General features: G+C 38.8%; 1 protein-coding gene across 1 annotated transcript; it reads left to right on the top strand.

The window, feature by feature from the left end:
* Positions 1-2,961: 2,961 nt before the first annotated feature.
* On the top strand, positions 2,962-15,333 carry LOC145985982 (uncharacterized). Its single transcript, XM_083120138.1, has 6 exons — positions 2,962-3,061; positions 9,559-9,677; positions 10,906-11,011; positions 12,418-12,499; positions 13,550-13,678; positions 15,181-15,333. Exons 2-6 carry the CDS (start codon positions 9,610-9,612, stop codon positions 15,285-15,287), a joined length of 492 nt encoding a protein of 163 aa, XP_082976264.1. The 5' UTR covers positions 2,962-3,061; positions 9,559-9,609; the 3' UTR covers positions 15,288-15,333.
* The last annotated feature ends 7,545 nt before the right edge of the window (positions 15,334-22,878 follow it).

A 22,878-nucleotide genomic window follows, 5' to 3' on the forward strand; every position in this document is an offset into this window, starting at 1 on the left:
CTTAATTTAATTAGTATCTTCATAATATGAATTTCTATATGTTTAGGGAACACATCACCCTTATCATGAAAATCCTATCCCTATATGAACGATGGCGTCTCATGTACTTTTGATTCATAAATTGACAGTTAAATATGTAATTTTGGTTTATTTGAAAGTTATCTTTTTGATGCATTTTTAGTGCATCAGACGGAAGAACAGCTGACGAAAGTACCATTTTATGCATTAATGTGTGTATTTTGATGCATCGTTAACAGTGCGTTACTGGAGCCAACATATTCGTGTCAACACATTTTGGATCCTATGTGCATACAAGTAAGTCTCGTAAAACAAAGTCAACTGTCTTTATGAAACTAATACATAAATCCCTTTAATATTATGTACAGTCACAGGCAATAGAAATGGGACACCTAGTTCCTGAAATACTAGCTTCCTTGGAAGGCGATATGTGTGTTGCCTAACTTTACGGCGGTGGTAGAAATTGCTATTGAAAATTTGTTATTATAATGCACTTATCGCCTTAGAGTTAGGCAACACACATAGCGCCTTGCAGGGAAGCGAGTATTTCAGGAACTAGGTGTCCCATTTCTATTGCCGGTAACTGTACATTAACTTTCTAAATATTTCATCAACTTCTTGTGTCACTTCTTGAGCAAGCATTTAATGTGTGAATAAGGCAATGAGAAGCTTACACTAAAATCAAGCATCTACTCCATTTTAGCCAATGAAACTAATAAATATTGTTAAATATATCCTGATAATTTGATGAGTATATACGGACAGTTTCTCAATAGCTGATGCAATGTCTGTGAATACACAATGCGTTTGAAAGCGGAACAATTTACCTGCTTTATGAACAGGTTTATATTTAGAAATATTTCTGTTACAAATGTGTGTAAGTGAGAGAGAGAAACGGGGAGGGGAGAGGGAGAGACAGTGTGTGTGTGTGTGTTGGAGAGTTTTCTAGAAGTCCTTCCCACATTTAAATTCACTATAACTTTGTAACGAACAGAGATATTTCAGTGAAATTAAGTTTGTACTTCACAGCTGTCTTTAAAGTTTTACCTGGCAACACTGCATGTATGTCCTCTTCATCACCACACCTCCAACTGGGCACCATTCACATAGATGCATTCCTGCAATTTCGCCTTGAATCAATCCGAAATGCCCGCGATGACTGCAGATGTATTGCTTTCATGTCATCCAGATCTCTTGGCTTTTCTGCGTACACTTCCGTCTTGACATATCCTCACAGCTAAGAGTCATGCGGAGTCAGGTCTGGCGACCTTGCAAGCCATGTTGTGGGTGCTCTGCGGCCAATCCACCTACCTGAAATCGACGCCATCGTGGAATCACCTGATTGCTCGGAGTCACGTGATCCTCTCAACGCGCAATGTTGCCAGGTTAAACTTTAAAGACTACTGTGCAGTACAAACTTGATTTCATTGAAACATCTCTCTCTATTCGTTACAAAAGTTATAAGTGAATTTAAATGTGTGAAGGGCTTTTGGAAAACTTTGTCGAGCGGGAGAGAGATTATTTTCATTTACGTAAAGGTATCATAGATAAGTATTTAAAATAAACTCTTTGATTTGGAAAGTTGGGGTTGCTACATTTTGCTATATTTTTTTTCTCAAAACATGCTGTCATCATGGGCATCGGGAGGGGGTCGAACGGGCCGGTGGACCCCCCTGGAAATTGACATAGTTCATTTGAAGAGTATTTGAAAATAAGATCCTTAGGAAAATATTTGGACCTAAAAAGGATGAGGAGACAGGTGAGTGGAGAAGGTTACATAATGTAGAACTACATAATTTGTATTCATGTCCAGATATTATTAGAATAATGAAATCAAGAAGACTTAGGTGGGCAGGCCATGTGGCACGAATGGGAGAGGAAAGAGGAGTTTACAGGATTCTTGTTGGGAAACCTGATGGTAAGAGACCTGTAGGAAGGCCAAGACGAAGATGGAGGGACAACGTTGAGATGGACCTAAGGGAAATCGGTAGGGATGGAAAAGAGTATATAGAACTTGTTCAAGATAGGGAAAGATGGAAGGCCTGTGTTGCTGCAGCCATGAACCTTCGTGTTTAAGAAGGCTAGGGAGTTAGTTAGTTAGCATTTGAAGATACAAGAAACACGGAAGGTTGTTACTCTTATTGTTAACGACAGAAATAAAGTTCATTTAGTTAGTATTCGAACAGAATAATCTAAGTAAAAATGCATTGGTTCGAAAATATTGAGTGAAAAATACAGGAACAAACTTATATTCTACCATCCCATCCAAAGAACAAATGGTCTCACAGTTTTGAAAGTTCTAAAAATTACAGTTGTAGGTTAGAGGCCACACAACACACTTTATAAAAAAAAAATCCCCCTAACATTTAAAGCCTTTTCTTGAACAAGACGTGCAAAGGTTAAAATCAAAATGCATTCAGATAATAACTGCATAAAATATATAATATATAATATTAATAATAATAATAATAATTATTATTATTGTTATTTCGAATAAAATTTATTTTTGTTAATTTATAATATTTATTATTGTTTAATAACATTTATGACCGTGGCAATAATACTTATTATTTGTCAACTATTACCATTTTCCCGACCCCCCTCCCTCCGCAAAAATATCTGGCGACGCCATACCTGTCATATCAATCCACCATCTCAACTAGGCACTGCTTTTAGGTTACATCGGATCTGAAAATAAACCCTTTGCACGAAATTACAGGGATAACTATGTGAACAAGAATATTTATATTTAATCGTGTTAAGTACGTGGACGTAGTGTTGGTGCATTCTTGAACTTCTACTAAGTACGCATTTAACTTGTTAAGAAATCTTCAAGCTTATGTGCCTCGTTAAATCGTACATGGAGAATGGTTACGGAAGCTATAAATTGAGAACAATGATTAGGCATTATTGAAAACTAAAACTGAATTGTCACATTCGTTACATAGTTACTAGTTTAAGACAAGGATACAAATTTATGGGTGAATTAAACACGAAATTACAGGGATAATTATGTGAACAAGAATATTTATATTTTAATCGTGTAAGTATGTGAACATGAGCAATTTATTACATAGTTAAGTGAAACATAACTTTTTTAGGGTGTAAATTACTTCTTGGGTTTATTATGAAAAGTTATAGTTACGTCTATTGATTGCATTGGGGAACAATTTTTTTTTGCTAAATTTTGTGCGCTGACTTCAGAAATGTCCACCAAAAGCACGCAGCACGTCACAATTTTGAGATTGATTTGTTCTATTTTACTTCGTTCTTCTGTCACTTTTGGCTAATCACGAAGATGAGGATGACTGATGATATGATGAATGCACACTCACAAGAACTCCCATGCCCAGGCCGGGATTTGAACCCGGGATCTCCGGCGTCGTAGCGCTCTGTTCTAACCACTCTGTCACGGAGGCCGGCATAATTTTGATATGAACAACAACCTAACAATATAGCCTTCAACGTTTAGTACAGTAGTTGAAATTCAATATTATGAAGAATAAATAGTACAAAAATTACATTTGTAATCATTGATCAATGAACAGCATGTGCTGTGAATGAACTTAAAGCAACGTATTGCTATATTTAGAAGCGCACTAGTGAAGACTGTAGTGTATATAGAGAGTCCTGCGTCTTCCTGTACAGTCTTAGAAAAAAATACCTGGGCCACGGGACGTAGAATTTCGTAACGTCTTAAAGCCTGTTGTTTATGCAACCCAAATATCAAAAATATTCGTTTAAGTTTGCCTGGTGATTCTGAGTTCTCGGGAAGAATTGAGCTTTGATAGCATGAGTCACATGACTCGTGCCCCAGCCGTGCTACGATGCCTCCAGAAGAAAATTTCAGGAACTGGTTTCTTGACAAGAGCTACTCGTAAGGAAATACTATTCTTTCAAGTGATATTAGAGTCATTGTCAAGAAGGTTCGCTGAAATGATGGTTCTCATCACAGACCACATGCCACACGTTAATTGTTTGAGTCCAGTTCATGCACTGGACCTACAGATTAAAATGGGATCCGAACCAAATGTCCCTCTATTTGGTATTGAATTCGGAAGCCTTTCATTACATGGCGACATCAGAGAGGCAATGGAACCCCTTGAGAAAGAGATAAGCGAAAATTGCTACGTGACAAACCATATTTGCCCGTAAATTTTAAAAATAAGACAATATTTTGTACTGACAGTTTCGAACCTTGGGAGAGGCATATATTTTTTTGTACCATCGTCCATTTCACGAGTTTATAATTCTTCCTCACCGACACGAGTAACGCGAGTGGTAGAAGAAAAGTGAAGTAAAATAACTGAAACAGAAATAAAAGGAAAAAGCGAAATAAATGTTATTCATAATATTCTGCAGTCACTTGAGTTGTATTCACGGGATGCTATCTTTAAAGAAAGCCGTGGTCTCTTCCTTGTCTTTTTCGCTTCCTTTGTGCTCTTGCTTCCCCCGTCACGATTGGTCTAAAACTAATTAATGCGACGTTAATTAAACAATCCAAACGACGAAACAATGCACAATCAACTGCACAAAACAACATTCCAAATGTTTTCGAATCGGAAAACAATTGAGATGCTGTAAAGTGACTTAAGATGCAGTAATAAAGTGGGAATTCGGTACCGTATAGAATTAAATCGGTCGATTTGATTGGATGTTTGTTATTTAGATTTGCTATTCTTTCACTTTTGGCAAATAGCGACGATGAAAATGAGTGATGCTATGATGAAATTGATGAAGGGACACTTACCAAGGACACCCACGCCCAAGTCGAGATTCTAACCAGGGACCCATGGAATCGTAGCGCGCTGTGCTAACCATTCCTCCATGGAGTGGACATTATAGCATATTTTGTGTGCTCAATTGGGATCAATCAATGGAATGAATAGGCATATTATATGATTAATAAATTCATATCATAATATCACGTCATATTATTCATCACGAAGTAACATCAGAGACATCCAATTATTCATTTTTGCCTTTCAACTAATTCTTTGAATTCAGGTTAATCACAACAATAAGATAAATTATGAAGCAAATGATAGTGAATGTGGGATATTGACAGTTATTAAGAATTACCTGACAGAAACAACATTAAGCAGGCTCGGTGGTCAAGCTCATTAAGTGATTGACATTCGATATCGTCGCCAAAGTTCCCGGGTTTGAGTACCGTCCATGTCGGGGGTGTTTGACTATTTCGTCATAAATTTCATGTAATGGTCACTCGTCCTTATCGTCGCGATCATCAAACAGGGAATAAAAATTATAAAAATAAATACGATGGAAGAGTACTTATTTCATCTCTCACGAAATCTCCTACAAAACCGGAATATATGAAATACATGTATATTCATTCACATACATTTTCGATTTCTATATTTAACTAATCGAGACCGAGAACGGGAGAGCAATTTTCAATTCGACAAACCGCGAGACGAAGAAACTGTCAAGTCTCGTTTCTTCTTGGCACCTCCGTAATCGAGTTGTTCTGTTTGTCATTGGCTTTGTATTGGCAATTATTGGCAATTATTGTCATTATTCTTCCCCTGCAGGTAAACCATAACGATGAATTATGATGAAATGAAGGAGATAAAAGGGCAAGAACAAGAAAGTCATGCCTGTTCGGGACTCCAACCCAGAACCTTTTGTAACGAGATTTGAAATTCTGGAGAAGGCGTCCGTGTTTCGCTTGGTTTTCTCGTTCCTCTACTTCTCTTATATTATCATACATGTATAAAAAAAATGGATCTGATACGATATGTTGCGATTCATAATTGTGCTGGTTAGATGCTACAGATGTGAACTCCAACCTGCAATATATTATTCCCTTTTGTTTCGTATCTGGTTGAACATGAAATTTTCTTACACTGTGACAATTTCTTTCTTAGTTTTGGTTTGGTGCACAGATATGGTAATCTGGACTCGACCTTCAGTTTAAAGTGGGATACTAACCACTATGTGCATCCACCGTGTATCAAACCCGGGATCCACTGATTACAAGGCGACGACGTTATGACTACGCCATCGAGGAGGCCCCATGACAAAATGTTATTCACTCGATCTCTACCATAATTTATTTCAGCATTTACATTTTCGTTTTCTTCTTCTTTTTTCCTTTTGTTAACTACTCTTATACAACTCATTTTGCGTCTTAGAATTTCTTCTTGTTTCAGGAAAAAATAATACATGCAGGCTGTATAAAAATCTCCCGTTCAAACAGATAAAACGTTCACTCTCGAGAACTAATTTACATGTTTATCACTAACGTAACCATTAGGAAACTATTGAAATGTTAACTGATATAACTGCAGATGAAACAATACTTACAGCCACTAACGAAATATCTATTCTTGTGTAGCCTCACAGACAACAAGTATCTGGTGAGTCATTCACTCTTGCTGACTACGGGCGAAGGTCACTGAACTAAAGGGTGGTGGCAAGCAAGCAGGCTTCTGCTCTACCAAAGACGAGGTCACGTGTTCCAGTTATCAATGGCGTACGAAATAAGGAGGAACACAGCTATCTGACGTATATTTTGGTCCCGTCATTGCACGTAGAACACTTTATCGTCGTGGCCCTGAAGTTCCCTCAGGGCACTCCTACGTAAAGGCTTCTCAGCTAGAAGGATATCTTCCCCATTGAGTGGAGGAAAAGTGGGTGCGTATAGAGGTCCTTCAACTTTCGTTTTCTTTTTCATTTCAGAACCCGTGCTGTATCGTCGACTTAATCCAATCTATTCGATGTAGGTTTTATGTTCTGTTTCTGTTCGGTTATTTCACGTTGTCTTCCTGCTTATGTTATTCGCGACGAAGGTTCTGTATTCAATAATCTGGACAAAAACGGGATTGTGTTGGTTGCTTGATTTGGTGTCTTAAGTCCACTTTATGTCCTGTTAGGCTAATCGTGAATGGACCTACAGTTTAAAGGGGGATCCGAACCACTATGTTCCTCCACCGAGTATCGAACCCGGGATCCCTTAATTACAAGGCGCCCACGATCCCACTGCGCCATCGGGGATTGTGTTCGAAACGAATGAATCAAATTTGAGTGATATTATATGCAACCATTGGAAGACTATTGAAAGAAAAGCTATGGGAACCTGCCAGTTTTTCTACTGCAGACAGGAAACCATAAACATGGAAGAGAAGCTTATACTATTCTATGAAACCTGACGCTATGTGATCGAATACGTTAAACAACCTCTTATATGATACATATAGGTTTAAAAAGGTCGAAATACAAAGATTGTGTGCGCCTCACTGATGGCGTAGTGGTAAGGCCTTGTAATCAAGGGGTCTCGGGTACAATACCAGGTGATCGCACATAATGGTTCGGATCCCACTTTAAACTATATGCACTTCAGATTAGTCTATCTGTGCCGGTGACTCAGTCGGTAACGCGTCTGACTACCATGCTATAGACCCCGGGTTCGATCCCCGGCCGGTTCAAGCCCGGGAACTTTTCTAACGTTGGAAGCGGCCCCGGCGCCCACCCAGCGTCGAATGACATGGGTACCTGGGGGAAACCCTTGGGGTAAAGGCGGTCAGGGGCGTGATGCTGATCACATTAAACCCACTCACGAACGAATCAAGAAAGTGTGGGGCGTTACCCCCACACCCCCTATACGCCTTCATTGCGTAGCGCTAAGCACAGGTGAGAACTTTACCTTTTTTTTTTTTTTTTGCATAAAGTGGACTTACAACAAAATTTAAACTTGCGATAAAGATTATGATAAGGTATTAAAGAATTGGGTCTAACACATTTTTTTTTATTGTTTACCAATGACATTGTTAACTAATATTCTTAATTTCAGTTTCAAGATGAAATCGGCTACGAAATAAAAGGAGTGGGTTCATATTTCTGTTACGAAATTCCACTTTTGTAGTAGACCTGTGCCACACTAAGATGTGACATAATAAACAAATCTGAGACACTTTGGTTTGGTTTGATTTGCTGTTTTAAGTCCACTTTATGCACAGTAAGGCTAATCGGGACTGGACCTACAGTTTAAAGTTGGATCCGAACCACTTGTGCCTCCACCGGGTATCGAACCCGGGACCACTTGATTACAAGGCAATGACGCTACCACTGCGCCATGGGGAGGCCCCTGAGACACTTTCAAAGTATTAAATTGCTATCTACGTATTTGGGAACAATCTTTCAATAAAATACTTTTTTTGGACGCGTCAAATCATAGTATTTAATTCCTGTTTTAGCAGCTTTAAGAAACCTGATTTTGGGGGGGGGGGGTTTACAAATGCCCTTTCTGCTCCCGTCAAGTTACGCCTATGACAAACAGGAATTCAAAGTAAAAGACTGTCCCGAGAGACACGTCTGATAGATTTACAATTGGGAAAATCATAATTAAGCGTGTAGTTGAAAACAACCTATTTTCATATATTGCATGCAGCTCTACTTTTTCTGAAACGTGGATCAAGAACTGGGGACGTGGAGAAGCACAACACTCCACGTAACCAATAGTCACGTGACCCTCTTTGCTTTCCTGTCATGTTGACCTTCGCGTGGAACACATTTCTCGGTGTTAAGACAGGCAAAATCACCCGATCATCGAAGGGTGCAATATGTGTTGCCTACCCTCCTGCATTACTTGCTCCTATTAAAGCCTTACGGGGAAGAACTTTTTTCCATGACTGTACACAGCGCGCCTCGTGGCGGAGCAGTTAGCACATCGCGCTACGACGACAGGAGGACCCGGATTCGAATCCCGGCCTGGGCATGGATGTTTGTGAGTGTCCATTCATCAATTTTTCATCATATCATCGCTCATCCCCATCTTCGCAAATTAGCCAAAAGTGACACAAAAAAGGGAAGACTCCCTTTACAGAATCTAACAGCAGTCATTGAAGTAAGTCTGGTATCGCGTTTCCATATCAGTTACGTCTTGGTGACCCCCCCCCTGCCCCCAACTTGTCAATCGCTTACTACTGTGCCGAAATTGTTCGCGTGCTCAGAGAGAGAGAGTTAGATGGATAGATAGATAGATAGAGAGAGAGAGAGAGAGAGAGAGAGAGAGAGAGAGAGAGAGAAAAGAGACGCTCTCTTCTTCTTCTTCCTCCGCCGCGGAGTGGTCAAAGAATTGTGCTACGACGCCACGAGGTTCCGTGATCGAATCCTTGGTAAGACATGGATATTTGTTGTGTTTGCCTGTCCTGAATAATTGAAGTGTGTCAAATTGATATGAGAAAAAAAAAGATCTTGGGAAACTGCCGCTTTGTGGTCCTGTAGACCCGGGCTCGATTCTCAGAGTGTCTATGTCCCTGCATGGAGAGGCGCTAAGGCTCACCCAACCTCCAAGAAATGAGCACCTGGGGACAATTCCGGGAGGAAGAGAGGGTAATAACTGCCGGGGTGTCGTTGTGTTCACATGATCTTCACAAGTGGCTTAGATCGTGAATGTGTGGGGCCATACCTCCACATCACTCCAAGTTGCTAAAAAATAACTATTATTAGGATATATGAAGAAAGTGACTCGTTGTTACCACTCGATGCTAACTTAAAGTTTTCTCTTCGTTGTAGTTGGAATTTCCATTTTAAATTGCTGGAGCTTTAACACCACAGTTGGAAACCATGGCTAGCACAACCTACGCACACGATTTCGTGTTCCATTCCTTAAAGGAGGTCGCTGCACCAGAAAAGTATGTACTTCTTCAATTATTGCTTCATTATACCATACATGAATGTGACGGAATCTAATTTTGAAAGTGAAAAATAAGGCGGAAAGTAATAATATTTTTATTGTTTAGTTAAAAGTGATGTCTTGAATCAACATTTGTTATATTTGGAAGTTCTCTCAAGTGTAATTTTTCGTTACAATTTTATATAAAAAAATTGAAACTTTGTATTAACTACAAAAACTAATTGTAACTGGATTCCAGAGCTTAAATTGGGACCATAATGAATATCATGTACAGCCACTCGAAATCGAACGAAGTACCCTTTGATTACAGGGCGATTAGCTTTGTTCAGCAGAGAAGAGATATACTTCTGCCCAGTGGCGTATACTGACTCAAAGGTCTGGGCTATAAATATAAATAAGTTTACCAACTCCTAAGAAATCAGGTTGTCAACTCATAAGAAATCAGGTTGCCAACTCATAGGAAATCAGGTTGCCAACTCATAAGAAATCAGGTTGCCAACTCATAGGAAATCAGGTTGCCAACTCACAAGAAATCAGGTTGCCAACTCCAGAATCACCATCATCATCTCACTGATATGAATAACTTTATTTACAATTTCTGATCGATTTTTCTCCTGCATTTTATTATTTAGATTTCAGGCTTCGCAGATAGCCTAGCTAGCATAGAATATACGCTTCTGGGTGGCCGCGGTGGCTCATCGGTAACGCGTCTGACTACCATGCTCAAGGTCCCGGGTTCGATCCCCGGCCGGTTCAAATCCGGGAACTTTTCTAACGGTAGAAGCGGCCCCGGCGCCTACCCAGCGTCGAATAACATGGGTACCTGGGGGAAACCCTGGGGGGTAAAGGCGGTCAGGGGCGTGATGCTGATCACATCACCCCCACTCACGACCGGATCAAGAAAGTGTGGGGCGTTACCCCCACACCCCCTATACGCCTTCATGGCGTGGTGCTATGCACAGGGGAACACTTTACCTTCTTTTTGCTTCTGCCACTTAAGCCAAAATATCCACAAGTGGATAAATTGCTTATTGACGAATTGAAATTAAGCAAACTTCCTACAAGAATCCTACATACAATCGAATATTTTCATTTTGACAACAACGTTTTCAACAATCACACGCATTTTGTATTTTGAAAATTTTAATTTTTTTGCATGCCAGAAAGATTCTCACACGAAATTCAAGTGCTGAGAAGTTTACACCTTTCTTTACATTTTTTAACAGGAAAGATCACCTAGCGATCTACAAGGCGTCAAAGGTCCCCCTGAAGGACACAGGATTGGACGAGCAGCTGCTGAACACTCTGTACCCTCAAGCATTCGCAGGATTCGTAAGTACTTCTTAACATTTTCATCTATGCATGCATGAGAAAATTCCAGGCTTGTGACAGGACCTTATCTGCCTACTATTCTCTATCCGTTCAAAGATTGAATTCAATGTAAATAAATACACCTGTTTTGTGAGAAATCCTATTGATTAGGAATCATCAGCGTTGGAATATAGTGTGTGCCATATTTAATCCTTAACTTTTGCTAAACTCCATACCAGCTAACTGTAGACCAGGCGAACGAGAACAAGTCTCTGCGCAAATAGTGACGCGAGACGGTTCCACCAATGAACAGTGAGAGAAACGGGATTCCGTAATGGGTGACGGGAGTTACCCGATTTCCTATGCAGCGTTGCAAACTTTTGAAAAGGATAATACCGAACGCACATGGCAAACGGACAGTATTTTTGTCTCCAGATCCATACGATTGGTTTAAGAATTTATTATGGAAATATTAGGGATATAACTGCTAGAGCAAATTTTGACAAGCCCTGCATTTAGCGTACGGTTGGCAACGCTGCGCTTTCACCAATCGATTTTCCTCCTCCTCTGCCGATATGCGCGGCCCTGCTCTATAGTTAGCTGGGACAGGATATAGAGAGTCGGTTTGTTCCCTGAACTATTCATCCTAGCAGATGGCACAGAACGGAGTTGCTATGTTGAAGCTACGATCTTACAGCTACGATTACATAATACATTACATACATTCTAGGTCAGATAACACCAGAACTAAGACAGTAAATAAACTCTTTCTCATAAGATGCTTGATTTTGTTTGTATTAACTTCGTGGATGGAGGATAGAGAATCTTCTAGGAGACCAGTTTTGCTATAAATGGACACAAGTATAAATAATAAATACACATCGAGAAGGTATAAATTCATATTATTTTTATTTTTAACTATAACAAAACATCAAGCCGGCCTCCGTGGGGGAGTGGTTAGCACATCGCGATACAACGCCAGGGGTCCAGGGTTCGAACCCCGGCCTGGCCATGGATGTTTGTGAGTATTTATTCATCAATTTCATCATATCATCACTCATCCCCATCTTCGCAAATTAGCCAAAAGTGGCACAAAAACCGAAGTAAAATAAAGTCAATCAATCAATCAATCAATCAACAAAACATCAAAATATAAAATAGAAATGAATCAGTCATTTCTTTAGGGGGAATTCTTGCATACCTTTAGGCTGAACACCCTGTACTTAAAAATGTGCCTTCTGTGGCATCTTTTTGTTGATTACTGACCACATTGACCACAGTTCTACATTAATTTGTATTTCTATACATTTATAAAGATTAAAACTGCATTTGCATTTTGAAATTTGGTTATACATATATATACATATGCACAGTAATCTTGTATAATGTCACATGCATGTATGCAACTTTCCGACATTTCTTTCCAGCAACAATCTGACGACACAATCTTGAAGAAAGTGCGACGAGAACAAATGAAGACCACATACATGAAGGATTTCTCAGCAAAAGGTACATGAAGGTTCAGGCTACTAATATATAAAGGCCATATGTAAAGAATACGTACAAGAAAGTTCAATTTTCAAGGTTACGATTTTCACCGGATATTGAAACTTACACAACCACCGCATGAAAGTTCCTTTATAATAATGCGAAGTTTTTCCTTTTTCCCACATGGAAGACCTGGATGGAATAGGTGACTTTACGTGTCGCTGCATGGAGTAGCTCTGTACTCACCCAGTCTCTAATGAATTGGTACCCGAGGCCATCTCTGGGGGTAAAGGCGGCTGGAGCGTGGTGCGGATCACATCACCTCCACAAATGAGTGGGGTTCAACACACCCATGGTATGGTGCAATGTGAAGGGGATAGATCTCCATTATTTATTTCTGGTGTGGCAGTAACTAAAGCTTTCGCATTGTAATAAAATGTACCAGGTTCTATTCCCAGTGATTGGACTGTTGTTAATTACGGTTCGCACTTTGAACTGCGTGTCCACTGGGCATCTAATAAACAAACTTTACTAATATCTTTCAGTTTTTTAAAAAATCGATGTAAAAATGTTTGGTGAGTGAGTGTCAAGTTGAAATTTGTGTTTAATTTGTTTGTTAATAAAAACCCAGTACTTCCTTCATATATATATATATATTTATTTATTATATCTTATATCTACCCAGTAGAGGCGATTGGATGCGAAGACTAGAGGACAAGGTCAGTTTACTTTTCCTTGGTAGACCAGGCTTAGCATTAAGAAGCCATAGTGCGGAGGCAAAAAGTGGGGGCAACTACCCCCCCCCCCAATCGCCGCCACTTCATATACCACATAACATATAGCATTGATTTAATCGCAAATTAAAAACCGGGTCATACAACTTAATATTATTGATTTATTCAGAATATGTTATCAGCTCAACAAATTCAGTTCGTTTTTAAGGTCCCGCCGATCTTGTAAGATATTGCCGTGTTCTTTACAAAAGGTTTTTAAAATATTTTCTTATTTATCTCTTAGCAAATTATTATACACACAACTTTATTATTTAAAGTTTAATGTTTTATCTACCAGAGATTCCAGATGAAGCGACTGCCGCTGCTATTAATGCCGCACTGGGATTTGCTGGCATCACCAACTATCGGAAGACCCAGCCAATGTTGACTCGATACATCCTGCCTACGCCAACAACAACCAAACGAGGTAAGCTACTGATCTATTACCTACAGCCTTATTAATACAGATACGGAATGTAGTTATATCCTATATTTTCTAAATGAAATATCTTTGTGTCGAAACATCATGTTTTGTACTTTGTGTTTTTCCAGCCCATTGTGTAGCCTATTTGAAGTACCGTGTATTTCTGACTCCAAGACGAGTTTTTTTCCGCAATTTCGTGCCCAGAAGTATGGGGTCGTCTTGCTTTCGCGGCATATGATGTGGAGTTTTTCTTTTCTTTACTGAACAGAACCACGAGCTTACATTAAGCTTTAACTCTACCCTCTGCCACGTGTATCGCTTTAGCCTTGAACGTTCGCATGCGCTTTGGACATTGTTGTGCGTATCCTTGGACACGCATATCCAGTACATCAACTGTGAACGGCTTTTAGAATCGCTGTGAAGACGATCTACTATGGGAAGAAAAGAAAGATCACAATGACAGTGGCAGTGACACTTCAGATTCTGTGGACCATTCCAGTGAGGAGAACTAAGTGGGATCTGTATCTGACTAAGGGATGTCTGTATCTGATTTATTTTTTGTGTACCGGTACTTTTATTGTCTCCTTCAGTTACTTGTAATAAGGCAACCATTTGTAAGTTTTGAAAATAGTTTTTCTGTAATCCCTTGTTGAAGAATGGGGGGTCGTCTTGGATTCGGAGGCGTCTTGCTTTAAGAGATATACGGTATTTAGGAAATAACGTGTGTATGTGTGTTCCTATCTATGTATATATGAATAAAATAAGCCGACTCGGCGACCGACGTTTACTTCTTCAATTTGCTTTATTAATTTGGCACATTTCGCGCCGATTTTCTTCCATTTTTTGCTAATCGCGACGATGAGAATAACTGCTGGTATGATGTGATGTATCAAGTGGCTGTCACTAGCACATATGGTCGACACAACACAAGCCACACAAAGAATTATCCTGGTTATGGATGCAGGCGCCAGAGCTCCGTCAGCATCCACGTCAAGGTGCTCTCATAGAACCCTTACACGTAGTACACCCTGTACTGCATTTTGCAGACTAACGAGTCTCTGGCGTCTGGACCTGCAACCAGTCAGGACATATGTTGTGTCGTCCTTATGTATGATTATCCTTTCATCTATCTCATCCAATCACCATTCATCCCCATCGTTGCGATTAGCCAAAGGTGGCAGAAAAGCGACGTAAAATAACCCAATCCAATCAATCGATCGCTTTCATGGAAGGTCACCCCTTCCGGGTCCGAATCCTGGTCATGGATGTTCCTTGTGAGTATTCTTTCATCGATTTCATCAAACCATCACCCATCCTCAGCGTCACCATTAACCAAAAAGTTGCAGAAATGCGACGCTAAATAACAAAAATTAAAAAAGAATAGAATTGTTGGACTTGAGACTCTAGTACCAACAACAACCACATTATGCACTAGATATTAAAATTGCAAATGTAGTAACATCCTGAATATTTGCACTAATTGACATGACTGTGTTGTTTTCCAGTGTATTCCTACGTTGCACCGGTCTGCATGTTGACAGGTATATCCGAATACCAAGCCACTGTAAGCAAGAATGGGAGCAACTTCCTCCGAAAATCAGGCATAAAATAAATGGCTATGTGCTGCCACTACATATGCGCTGATGTACTAAGGCACACTGGCAATTTTTCTTAATAAAACATTTTCTTCTGTTTCAAACTGCTCGCTGTTTGCAAATTTTATCCGCCTAAACCTAGAAAGTGTTGAATAATTGCGTCATTTATTCCCTGGTGCTTTCCTGTGTCCGAATCGAAAAGCTCCTTAGTAGTATAGTTGTCACTCTCTCCGCCAGGTGTCAGCTTTAACGTCACCCACCGCGTTCTAGACGCAGGCGCACAATAGGGAAGGAGAAGAAGGCAAACGCCAATTAAATATCAAAACGTTTCCACCTATTTAGTAGTTAAATTAAAAATGTGGCATGTTATTTCTTCGTGTACAATTTTAGATAAACTATTCAATGACCGTAAACACTTCAAAGTGAAAATTGCTGAATAAAGCGCTGCAGCGAGTTAAACGTGCTCTTGTCGCACCTTCTACCTGTGATCATAGGCGTAGCTACGGGGTGTGCCGGGTGTGCCTAGGCACACCCTAATGGGCTGCTTTATCAAAGAGAATTAAAGACATTTCAATAAAGATATTTCAATAAGAGAGAAAATAAGCGACAGTTTGTAAGAAGTTGAAAATGTCATTACTTGGTACAAACGTGTGCATTATCGCTGATGAAACGAGTGTCTGTAGTTTTTCGATTTTTGTATGTCATTGGAGAAAGAAGATATTTACTGCATTCTACTCTGTACTGCAGCGCCTTCCTTCTATACCTGTCACAAGCTGCACGTGTGAGAGAGCTTTCTCCAAGCTTACCCAAGTTAAAACAAAATTACGAGCAACTCAGAAGCAGGATAGATTGGAATACCTGCTCTTGCTATTTGTGGAACAAGAAAAAGCTTAGTCTATTGATGTAAATGAAGTTATTGATGAGTTTAAGAACATTGTACCTTTTGACAGACGTCTCTTGTTATAGATGACGTGTATTTTGATGTATTTGTTTGTAACATTTATGAACATTTTGTGTGTGTGTAATTTCTATGCAATTTGATGTTTTTCTACTACATGTATTCAGAAATTTTCAACACTGTCATTTAGTGAATTTATATTCCTTTACAAACATCAGTGCAGTTAAAGAGCCAAGTGATTATAAGACCTCATTTTTTTTTTTTGTGCACACCAAAATATAAAGTTCTAACTACGCCTATGCCTGTGATGATGCTTTGTTATTTATTTGAAATGTTGTGTTTGTTCGCTTTTTAATTTGGCAAATATTTATGACGTCATAGACAACTAGTATCAGATAGAAAATAAACTAACCTTCATGTGCCAGGACCTGGCAACATTTAAGAAACTGATAGATTTATCAACAAGCTAAAATCATGATAGCAACGGGTTAATATTGGCAGAAAAATGTCGAAAATAATGATAATATGTAGTTTAAAGTTTATTGATTGCTATTAAGTGTTTTTTTTTTTTCAAAAATATATATCTTACATTAAAGTGAAATAGTGAGTTTTGATTTCCACGCCTTGTGATCACTGAAGTCTTTTGACATGACAGGAGAAGCGAAGGGGAAAATTTCCACGTTAGACTAAAAGGTACGTAACACACCTCTTCCCTCCAGCTCCACCTATGTGTCGCGCATTCAGACCATAACGGTGCTCTACAGCAGATTCGGACACGGCTATAGTTAACGCATCTGTGTGCTGTTCAGAACGAAACCTAGGTATGATATGACGTAATGCGCCTTAAAACCCCTTGTAATCGGATATAAACTCTACCAACATCTTACTGACACATATCAAAATAGAGGTTATTGCGCATGTCCCACAACCTTGTAGTTTGCTCACCAGGTACTAGAGATAAGTAACGATCAAATAAACTGAATTTAGATGGTTAAGACATGAACAATTGAGCTGAAAATCTTTTATTACAGTTTAGCAGCTTCAAGGATGGTTTGGTATTGGATCCCTGCGAAATGGGTCACTGTGTTTCAAGATGGAGTACTAGAATTTTCCCAGTGTTGCACCTGAACCAAATTCTCTAAATTTTTAAAAGCTAATTAATTTTTAAAAATAGTAGTGTTCTTGAAGTATTTGACCAAAATCTTTGGAGAGTTTCTCTGAGAATTAATATAAACCTGTTGTGTAATATTCTTGACGCAGTTAATGAATATGTAATTTATATTTGGAAAATACATGAATGAAGTGTTACCCTCCTAGAACTGCCATCATCTTCACTTCACTACCGACCTTCCTGGCGGAGTGGTTAGCACTTCGCGCTACGACACCAGGAGTGCCGGTTTCGAATCCCGGTTTAGGATGTTCATTGTTTGATTGATATGGCTTATTTTAATTAGCTTTTCTGCCAATGAGTGATGATATGATGAAATTGAGGACTAAAAGTGGTAAACGTTGTAAGTGCCAAAAGCGAAAGTGTTGGGAAATCGCATCGTTCAGCACATCAGCCAGTAAGAACGTTCACACTAGTGACCTCTTTACACGCCCTTTGAACTACTTAGAAGTCTACCAGCCACATTTCACGTTTACTACATTATAAAGCATGGCATATTTCACAGTTTAACGTGGAAAACGGTGTTTGAATTATTTTGGCACTTACAGCGTTTACCAATTTTAATCTTCAATTTCATCATATCATCACTCATACTCTTAGTCGCGATTACCGAAATGTGGCAGAAAAGTTAAACAAAAAATTCAAGCGGATAAATCAGTCTTTGCTTGATTGACCTGTTCGTCAAGTCCATCTAATCACAGAGCTTCACGGTCACGATTAGCCTAACGAGGCAGAAAAATGACGCAAAATAAGAAAAAGAAAGTGGGGAAATCTGGAATTGTGGGTCGCGCATGGGCGCCACATGGGGGCCATAGGTGACAAAAACCGTGATGACGCAAGCGGGCTACAGATACACGCTGTGTTGAGAAAGGGAGAATGCGATAATTTTAGCCGAAAAGTCCGACCAGACTTGAAGAGTTCTCCGGGACCAAAATTAGACACTCGTTTGGCTTCCTCGCCGAAACACTTGCAGCGAAAGCGGCATCGCCCACGCCTACCATTCGTCGGTTGCACGCGTCGTCGAGGCGATGAAGTCATTCAGCCCTTAATTTAATAGTCAGGGGTTGGTCTGTCAAATAATGTAGCTCTGCTTGTAATTACGCCTCAATGATATTGCTATAATATTCAAGTCTGCAGCCGACATATGTTTTATAGATATGGACGTCAGCATAAACTTTTGTAGGGATGGGAGTGGGGAGTCGGATCATTGATAAAACTTGAAGATTAGAAATTAATAACAATAAAAATTATTGATTGATTAACTTAGATTACTTCACTTCGCTTTTTGTGCAACTTTTGGCTAATTTGCAAAGATCGGAATGAGTGATGATGTGATGAAATTGATGAATGGATACTCACAAATACCCATGCCCAGACGGCGATTCGAACCCGGGACCTCTGGCGTCTTAGCGTAAAGTGCTAACCACTCCGCCACGGGGCCGGCTGAAGAAATTATTGCTATCGTGGTTGTTACTATTATTATACAATAATAAGTAATAATAATATCCTTCTAAAGACTTTTCAACCCTGCTTCACCAGAATATCCAACAAAATTCTTTATAATTATCTTTTTATCATTTCACACAGTAGCATAGGCGCCGACTTAGGGAGGGGGCAAGGCATTTTCTGTCCAACAAAATTCCTCAAGAAGTATATACATTCAACGTAAAAAAATTATAATTGTTGTCTATCTTGCCCCGCTCCCCCCATATTTATATTAAGTTGCCGCCTCTGACAGTGTACTGAAATTCATATTTATTCTATTTTCTTATTAACTTTTAATGCACCGAATTCTATAGACCTGCTTGGATTCCTGACTCCTAAGGAAACAAAATAACTTGCTAGGTCGAAATTTCGGGGGTTTTTATACCTGAGTTTTTAATCTCGTTCACCTTTAATTCCAAATTTATGACCATCTGTAAATAACTTAAAAAGGAAGTTAATTTAATTATTTAATTATGTATTCATTGAACAGAATAAAATCTTAAAGTTGTGATGATATACATTTTTCTCTTCATAATTTCTTTGCAAAACAGAAAATGATATTCCAATTTGCATCCATAAGTGGATTACATAAAGGTTGGTAGATATGTAACAATTACACGTCACTATTTTGTCACATGAAAATTCCCATTATAAGCAAATACCAAACCATACAAGGAGTGCATTCTTGAGATATCTGCAAATAGTTTATCTAATTCGAATGGTGAAAATTTAAGCGATATTTTATTACTAGGACTAGGAATATTGTTTTCTGCGATTCACAGGCTCTCAGTTGCAGTAATTAAATGGCATGTTTAACAAAATAACAAGAGAATGTTTTCACAAGAGACATTAGAATCATGTTAGTTGTCGTTATTACTAGTTACTAACTAGGGGTGTGTGGCACGGAATCATTTTGGTTCGGACGGGGGGCGAGGGGGCAGTTGTTGCCCCAATTTTCGCCACTTTTGCCCCAGCACTATGCAAAACCTTAACTACAAAGAGAAATATAGTGCCCACCAGTTTTGGCATATTGTCCATCCGGAATTTGGAACCCAGGTCGGGAAATTTTCTGGACGGGAAATTTATAAAATCTTGAATTGTACACACTATTTCTCCTTCAAGTGATTGTTCTACAATTTTCTTAAAAAAATAATAATTTCAAGAAATTTCAGACACTTATAGTGCATAAAACATGAAGGATTAACCTCTTTTAAACAAGACCCTTTTGAATTTCTCGGCTGTTCTGTATTACGAAACGTCGGGAAATCATTTCTCGACTGATCCGACCTTGATTATTCACAGCCCGTCATTTTGAATTATTACTTTTTTTTACAGCAGCCTTGTACCCCTTACAGCACGTAAAAACATGGATCAGAGGTACCATGAAGGAAAGCGGAGTAAGTGGTCTCTCTGTGATATCTGTGCACTGTATAAAAGTACAAAAAGACAAAACTGTCCATAAGAAAAGTGATAGATGTTTTTCGAAAAGGATCATGGCGATTCCATTTTCTGTTTAAATAGTAGACTAGAGTCTATACTTGTATACAACGCAAATTATTTTCAATTCAATTTGAATTTTATGATTTGTAAATAATAATACTGTAATAATAATAATAATAATAATAATAAAAGTTTCTATGACTGAAGGGCAAGATTTGGAATATTACTCTGTTCCCTGAGGAAAAATCAGCGAGCGCCCTTGAAAACATACACTTCATATTTGCGGTTTAGTTTATAAAGAGCATTACAGAAATCGTTAGAGAATTATATTATTCTAACTGGAATCTAACTTTAAAATTTCCTTCTCCCTTCTTTACAACTGGCAATTTTCAGCATCTGGCAATATTGGGTAAGGACTCTAAAATTATATCATTAAGATAGATGACTGAATATTGCCCAATGCAGAACCAACCGCGAAAATAAAGAAGCTCAGTGGGGGATTGACTCAGTGCCATATTCATTCCCTCCTATTCAGAGTTTCGTCGACGTACTCTCCACAACGAAATCGCAATTAAAAATAACACGAAAGGAGTAAAAACGAATTTCCACGCCAGTCAGATCCGGCTCTTTGTCTATCATCTGTCATCGACCGAAGCGCCATGCAGCGGCGAAGCGACGAAACTCCTCCACTGGGATCTGACGTTATGGTCGTACAGAAACAACGAGGCGGTGTAGGGGGGAGTGGGCGTCAAATGCTTCTGCTTGGCAGTTGGCGCTTCGACCCCACGAAGGGAAAGTGCAGTGTTCCTGTGCAGTGTACGTTGCGTTCAACCACGGCATCGGATTTCTATTTGTGAGCTTGCTGTAGGTGTTATTGTGGTGATTTTCGTGACGTAGCGATTACGGAAGGGAATGTTGCAAAACATCCCTGACTGAGAGTAACTTAAAAACATGTTGAATGGTTAAGAAAAACGAACAGCGAAGATAATTCGTGACGTTCAGAATGTGCACAGTACGAGATTTCACGAACCGATAAGAAACGCTCGTAAATATTTGTTCCGAATCCAGTGTAGTGTGTCGTCTTTGTACTACAGTTGTTATACTGTTTATTCTCGGTTTTTATAGCAACATTTTTAACAGATCACCTGTTATCAACGTCAGTTTTGTGCGAAGATTCTTGTTGTCAATGACATTTAAGAGATTTTAACCAAGTGTTGTGAAACAATCGCACATTATTTCTTCAAACATCTCTCCTTAGCACTCATGGGAATTCCCAGTAACGCGGAATATCTTGAGTATTCCCCTATCGGTAAGTAATGTTATCCATTACAAGATATTTACAATTTTATATGTGGAGTTAAAAGTGTTCGGCAATTGATGACCTAAAACGTCTCAAAATGACATATAAAATTATTAAAACATTATGTAAACTTGTAAAAATATAAATTATAAAACAATTTAAGCTAATGTATGATCTTTAATTTTACATACATTGCTAGTCATGAACTTGCAGTGGTGTGTCAAGGATCTTTGTAGCTTGCTATATTTTGTCATTATTTCCATGCATTTCCCCTTATTTTCTTTAGGGATGTCATGTTAGGGGAGGGGGATTATAGCCTTCACCAACCCCACCTTGGGCACGTCATTGCGTACGTGTGAAAATACCTGAATAATAAGACACAACTACATGACAAATGGCTTAAACTACTGTACTGAAACCGAGGAAAAAATATATTAAAAAAGTGTAGTTGCATTCCTATTCGTGTTTTTGGCACCATAAAATGCATGCGATTTCTATCTCACCAAAGTAAAATGTTTATTTTTCCATTGGAGAATTCAGGAAGAAGAAAATGCATCTAAAATGCATGCTTCTTCATGAAAGAACAGTTAAGAAACCTAAAATATATATGATAAAAATGCAATAAATAACCAAAAACTAAATAAAAGGTTAAGAAAGTAAATAACAAACATGTTTTCTGGTTACGACAAAAGAAAAACCTCTTACTATTTTGTTTTTCACTGTCTTCAAATCTCCCCCGTCAAAATATGACTTTGCATCAATTTTCGAACCTTTGTAATAATATTCTTAGTTACTTAATGGTTTCATCAACTCTACTGTTAGTTTAGAGAACTAAGTTAATTTTTGATAAGAACCGGCATAACAGGTTTGAAAAGATTGCATGCAGTGTCGTGTCTAGGGTCAGTGTAGGAATTAACCTAACCTTTACCGTCGGATTAATAGCAGTTATTTAGCCACTCTTTGCTAGATTCATTAAGGTCTGTTTCTGGTGTTAGATATCGTGTTCAAGGCGATTACTTAATTTTAGGCATCAAAAATAGGAGGAGAGCGATCGCCGTGTATTCTAATTGAAGATTTATTCTTAGTTTTTACATCTCTGAGAGAACAATCTTCCATTCATTCCCCTCATGTCCAGACTGGTGCTGATAGATCTTCCACCCTTGGCGAAAGTCTGATACGCGAGAAGAATGCAAAATAATGCTGACAAACAAAGATATTTCATCTTCGAGTTACACTTTCATTTTCGAATTCATAGGCACGTCACTGTTTGCATGATTAAAAATAATCAAATAAAAATAGTAAGTAGCTCATATACTG

The sequence above is a fragment of the Lepisma saccharinum genome, chromosome 3 (assembly GCF_977018435.1).
Source record: "Lepisma saccharinum chromosome 3, izLepSacc3.1, whole genome shotgun sequence".
NCBI lineage: Eukaryota > Metazoa > Arthropoda > Insecta > Zygentoma > Lepismatidae > Lepisma > Lepisma saccharinum.

Coding starts and splice junctions, on each gene's coding strand:
- LOC145985982 (XM_083120138.1), top strand. CDS start 9,610: ATGGCTAGCACAACCTACGCACACGATTTCGTGTTCCATTCCTTAAAG. Junction 12,500..13,549: donor GAAGGATTTCTCAGCAAAAG/GTACATGAAGGT, acceptor TTTATCTACCAG/AGATTCCAGATGAAGCGACT. Junction 13,679..15,180: donor GCCAACAACAACCAAACGAG/GTAAGCTACTGA, acceptor GTTGTTTTCCAG/TGTATTCCTACGTTGCACCG.